At 40.2% G+C, this 4,789-nt stretch overlaps 1 protein-coding gene across 1 annotated transcript; it reads left to right on the top strand.

Moving 5' to 3' along the window:
• The first annotated feature begins 1,279 nt into the window (after nucleotides 1-1,279).
• On the top strand, nucleotides 1,280-4,783 carry LOC104168015 (phosphatidylinositol 3,4,5-trisphosphate 3-phosphatase and dual-specificity protein phosphatase PTEN-like). The gene is made up of 3 exons (XM_009708447.1): nucleotides 1,280-1,465; nucleotides 2,335-2,559; nucleotides 3,569-4,783. Exons 1-3 carry the CDS (start codon nucleotides 1,280-1,282, stop codon nucleotides 3,752-3,754), a joined length of 597 nt encoding a protein of 198 aa, XP_009706749.1. The 3' UTR covers nucleotides 3,755-4,783.
• Nucleotides 4,784-4,789: the final 6 nt, after the last annotated feature.

Genomic DNA, 4,789 nt, shown 5'->3' with positions numbered 1-4,789 from the left:
TCTGGGTGTAGATGACCAGGAGCCTGGACCAGGTTACCCTGAAGATGTCTTCAGTGGGATTTTGCCTACTGCCACTTTCTTCATGAGACATCAGCAGGCAGGCTGATGATTTGTTGGAGCATTACAGCAGCATAAACCCTCTTGCCCAGGATGTTCATCCTCTCCTTCCAGATCCTGGGGTCGGCATTTTTAAGACTGTTTCTGATGTAATATTAGTGAAGAAGAGGAGGGTGCTAAGTGTATGAGCAGTTTGGGCCTGGCAAGAACCTACCGACGGCTGCCTTGCATGGATGGGCTCCAACAAGGCTTCTTCATAGATGCGATGGCTTGAAGGGACTTGGTGGCAGTGGCAAACATCTGTTAGTCTCCCAAGACAACTGTAATTACAGCATGTTAATTTGGTAGATTAACTTGATGCCCAAAGGTACTGGAGAGGCATGCATTGAAGTGGATAACTTCTTAACTACTAATCTGAATTATTTAACTTCTGTCTTTGCCGTTGCACTCCATTACAGGTTGAGGGTCTCTTAGGTGCTTACAGAAATGCACACGAGCTGGAAGTGGCTTTTGTATGCTTTACCTAAAATACTGAAAATGGGGCTACTGATTCTTGGTAGAGAAAGCAAGTAGAAGTTGTTTCGTCAGACACTTCTGAACTCCCAGTATCTGTATACTTACATGGTTTTATTAATTTGTGAGGAAGAAGAATACAGGTTAAGTAGTAGTCCAGCTCTTCCTTGCTCCCTTCTCGTTGGCCCAGGAAAATGTGGTATTTTGCTAGTGCCAAATTGCCTACAGCAGGGAAGCATGCTTATATGATACACACTAGAACCATTTTGTTCCACCTCTGATTCCACCCCCTGCCTACCAGCAGAGGTGAATAGCTAGGAAGATGGGGCAGGACCTGGATTTTCCAATAAGAAATTGGGATTAGATCTCTCTGGTAAACCAAAATATGTGAATTAGCTCAGGAGGAGTCGGTTTGTGTTCTGATACTGTGTAATATCAAGGAGTGTTAGATTCTGGTACGTACTAACTTTGTCACCCCTGCACCTTTAACAAAGATGCGGAAATACTGACTATTGTGGGAAGACTTGGCCATTTGCATTTTGGATTTTTTGCCTGAAAACTGAAATCAAGAGTAAAAGAGAAGGTTTCGTTTGTAAAGAGGAAGTAAATGTAGCTCAGTTTCAGATGGAGAAGTGCTTAATGTGCTAGTCAGGACCAACCTGCTAACAGTAGTTGATCTTGGAAACATCAGCTCTTGACTGACGAAGGCATGGCAAGCGATGGAGAATTAAACAAGAGCATTCAGCGCATCCTATGGAGCTATTTAGGTGAGAGCTTAAAGGTGAAGTTCCTGGGCGTATCATCTTCAGAGATTGTGTACCCAAGAGCAAAACATTGCTGCTTGTTTAGGGAGATAGACACTCGCAATGACCCTGCTACTCATAATGATAAGCATGTAATGTACTGGCTGATATCGGCTAGTTCTCCAGTGACTTTTAAAAAGCACTGATACATTTATATTCTGCCTCTTTGTACAGGTATACCTGTTGCAGTCTTACAGTGGATAATCTAACTTGTACCTTTCCAGCTGTTGATGGTCATCTGTCAAGTTCTGCTTAAGTTGAATATACTTAAACTGTCAATGCCTCATCTTCTCATTAAAAATTTCCTGTTGAGTAGAAGGAGAGCAGGCACTTTCAGAGTCTGATTTTCTCTTAGTACTGGTCTGCAAACATCTGACTGGTAGAAACCATCTCCGTTAAAGCAGTAATGAATCCACTACGATAGGAATCCTGTACTTGTAGGGTGTTTTTGCTCAATTACAGCTATTTCTGTATTAAAATAGAGAAAAGCGTTGTGTTATGTGGGAAGCTATGGGGGAGAGGATGTTCTCTTTTGATAAATGTTACTCACCTAAGGTGGTTCGCACAGGTTGTCTGTTGGGTTTGGCTACTGCTTGGCAATGTATGAGCAGAAGAAATCTCTTTATGCCTTGTGATTACAAGTTTAACACTTGTATAATTTATTGTCATCTGCTTTTTTTGTAGGTATGATAGATTGTTTTAAAACCAACTTTCGATAAGAATGACTTCTGAAAGCTTAATGGGTTAATACTGGGTTTGATTAATGCAGAGTTTTGCATAGTGTCTAGGAGAATTGGTGAAAATGTCTTTGCATGCAATGTAACCAATGATGTACCGTTGTTCAAACGAGTTTTGTCTGACGTTACCAATTTGTTTTTGACCAGATGATGATATTAGTCTAACCAGTGTACCACTAGTGAATACTAAAGCAAGCTTGTTCTTTCTGTTCTTCCTCCCCCAGGACAAAATGTTTCACTTTTGGGTAAATACATTCTTCATAGGACTGGATGAAAATTCAGACAAAGTAGAAAATGGAAGTCTAGTTGCAGATCAGGAACTTGATGGTATTTTCAGTACAGAGCGCTCAGATAATGATAAGGAATATTTAATCCTTACATTAACAAAAAACGATCTAGACAAAGCAAATAAAGACAAAGCCAACAGATATTTCTCTCCAAACTTCAAGGTCAGTATATATTATGTGTAAACAAAGCTGAAAAGCTGCATGACGTTACCTGATTTGTCTGTCTTGCCTTATGGAGGAACCATTTGAAAGTGCTGTCTATGTAGAAATTGAATTCAGGTGTTAGTATTGCCACTGCTTAGCAAAGCTTCTAGCTTTGTAAATTTATCTGCTTTTTGGGAAGTTGATAGATGTTGAGAGACTGGGAGTAAAGTCTTCGAGTTGTTTCAGGTATTTATCAGAGCCATTAGAGATGAGTAGTAGGAGACTCAGAGACCCAGATAGCCAATGCAGCTGGTACAGAAAAGATGCTATGAGCTCTGAGCTTTATATGGTAATTCCCGAGTTGTTTTGCAGAGGTGCCTACTTCATGGGAATACCTTAACCTTTGAGTTTAGCTTTGAGGAATATGAGCCATTGCCAGCACTGTTTTTAAAAATGAAAAAGGCATTTTTAAGAATTGTAGTGTTTTCTAACTTGCTCATAGAGTATCAGTTAGACCCCAGCAATGCTCATTTGAAGGTAATGGTCATAGTTGCTTGTTGGAACGTTGCTTGGATCAGACTTTTAACACGTGCGTGCATGTGTGCCTGCACCCCACCAGTCAGAATGTTTTGTTCATTCCTGTGCACTCTTATTCCAGTCTCTGTTTGTGCTTGCAGAGGTCTAGAAGGTAGGACAGTTGAAAAGCTTAGCGTGACGTGGCCTGCCGCAGTGGTATGTCCTGCTGCTATAACTTAAGAGTACCAATCGTTGGTGCAGATATGCAGAACTCCTTCAGCTGGTGAAAAACCTGCTGCGTTGCCAGTTCTTTATTTTGTTGGGGGTGGTAGTGAGAGGCTGGTTAACCTCAGAAGAGCTCTTTCTTTATTTCCCTCTTTCCTTAGTAGAGAGAGGAGCATTTGCGTGATTCAGCGTAGCGAAAGGAGCCATGCTGTTAAAAGTTGCATTGTTACCTGTGCTCAGCTAAAGTCCAGGTTCCCTTTTTAAATGTTGTTTTTTCCTTTCCCAGGTGAAGCTATTTTTCACAAAAACAGTAGAAGAGCCATCAAATCCAGAGGCTAGCAGTTCAACTTCTGTAACACCAGATGTTAGTGACAATGAACCTGATCATTATAGATATTCTGACACCACTGACTCTGATCCAGAGAATGAACCTTTTGATGAAGATCAGCATACACAGATTACAAAAGTCTGAATATTTTTTTTATCGGAGAGGAAAAAAAAAACACACACACAAAAAAAAACAACCACGAAGAGTGACAAACTTGAATAAACTGAAAAAAGGACCTTTTTAAATGGCAAAAGGACATAGTGTCAATTACCAATTATAGGAACAATTCTTTCCTGACCAATCTTGTTTTGCCCTATAAATCTACAGGGTTTGACACTTGTCCACTCGGGGGGCGGGGGGAAAGGTTACGTAGTTCTGATATGTATATACATTTTTGTGTCAAAGGACATTAAAACTTCAATTAGGAATTATAAACATGGCACTTTCCCATTTTATTCCAGTTTTATAAAAGTGGAGACAGACCTAATGTGTACACGTAGGAATTTTTCCTTTTGTGTTCTGTCACCAAACGAAGTTCCGAAAATATACAGGTTCACATCCTGCCCCTTTTTTTGCACTTGTGTGGCAACAGAAAAGTCTGCAGTTGGCTAAGAGATGTTACTAGAAGGTTTTACTACATTCTAATGCATGTATTTTGGATGGGGGATGGAAAGTAATGCTCAGAAAGGAATATAGTCTGCTGGAGCTTGGCCTGTGTACCATATCCGGCTATTTACATCCACCTTTCTTTAGCATGCTACCGTAATTCATCCTGGACAATTGAAGAGTCGCCGCTGTCACTGCTTGTTGTTTGTGCATTTTATTTTTTTTTAAGTGTAATGGTGCTAGAAAAGGCAGCTAGAGGGAGTGATTCTGTATAGGGGTGCAGGAATGAACCTTCGCAACATCCTAAAGACCCAGAAATGAAGGGAGAAAAATTATTGGGGTCACAGAAAGGAAACACAGCAACAATGACTTAACCATACAAATGTGGAGGCTATCAACTAAAATATGGGCTTGAAACAAATTGTAACAAAATTTGACAATGATTTATTGTTTTTTTGCTGAATTGTAATGGCTGCTCCATCTCCTGTGTAATCAAGGCCAGTGCTAAGTCAGATGCTATTAGTGCATACATCAGTCAACATCTTACATTTGTATTATTAGTTTTTCAATCAT

This window comes from Cariama cristata, unplaced genomic scaffold, assembly GCF_000690535.1.
Source record: "Cariama cristata isolate BGI_N322 unplaced genomic scaffold, ASM69053v1 scaffold22299, whole genome shotgun sequence".
Lineage (NCBI taxonomy): Eukaryota > Metazoa > Chordata > Aves > Cariamiformes > Cariamidae > Cariama > Cariama cristata.
The sequence above is the reverse complement of the archived record's forward strand: the minus strand, read 5'-3'. Positions and strand labels throughout refer to the sequence as shown.

Excerpts from the sequence above, each read along its gene's own strand:
- LOC104168015 (XM_009708447.1), top strand. The coding sequence starts at position 1,280 with ATGGCAAGCGATGGAGAATTAAACAAGAGCATTCAGCGCATCCTATGG. Across the intron at positions 1,466-2,334 it reads CTACTCATAATGATAAGCAT|GACAAAATGTTTCACTTTTG; the intron begins GTAATGTACTGG and ends TTCCTCCCCCAG. Across the intron at positions 2,560-3,568 it reads ATTTCTCTCCAAACTTCAAG|GTGAAGCTATTTTTCACAAA; the intron begins GTCAGTATATAT and ends TTCCTTTCCCAG.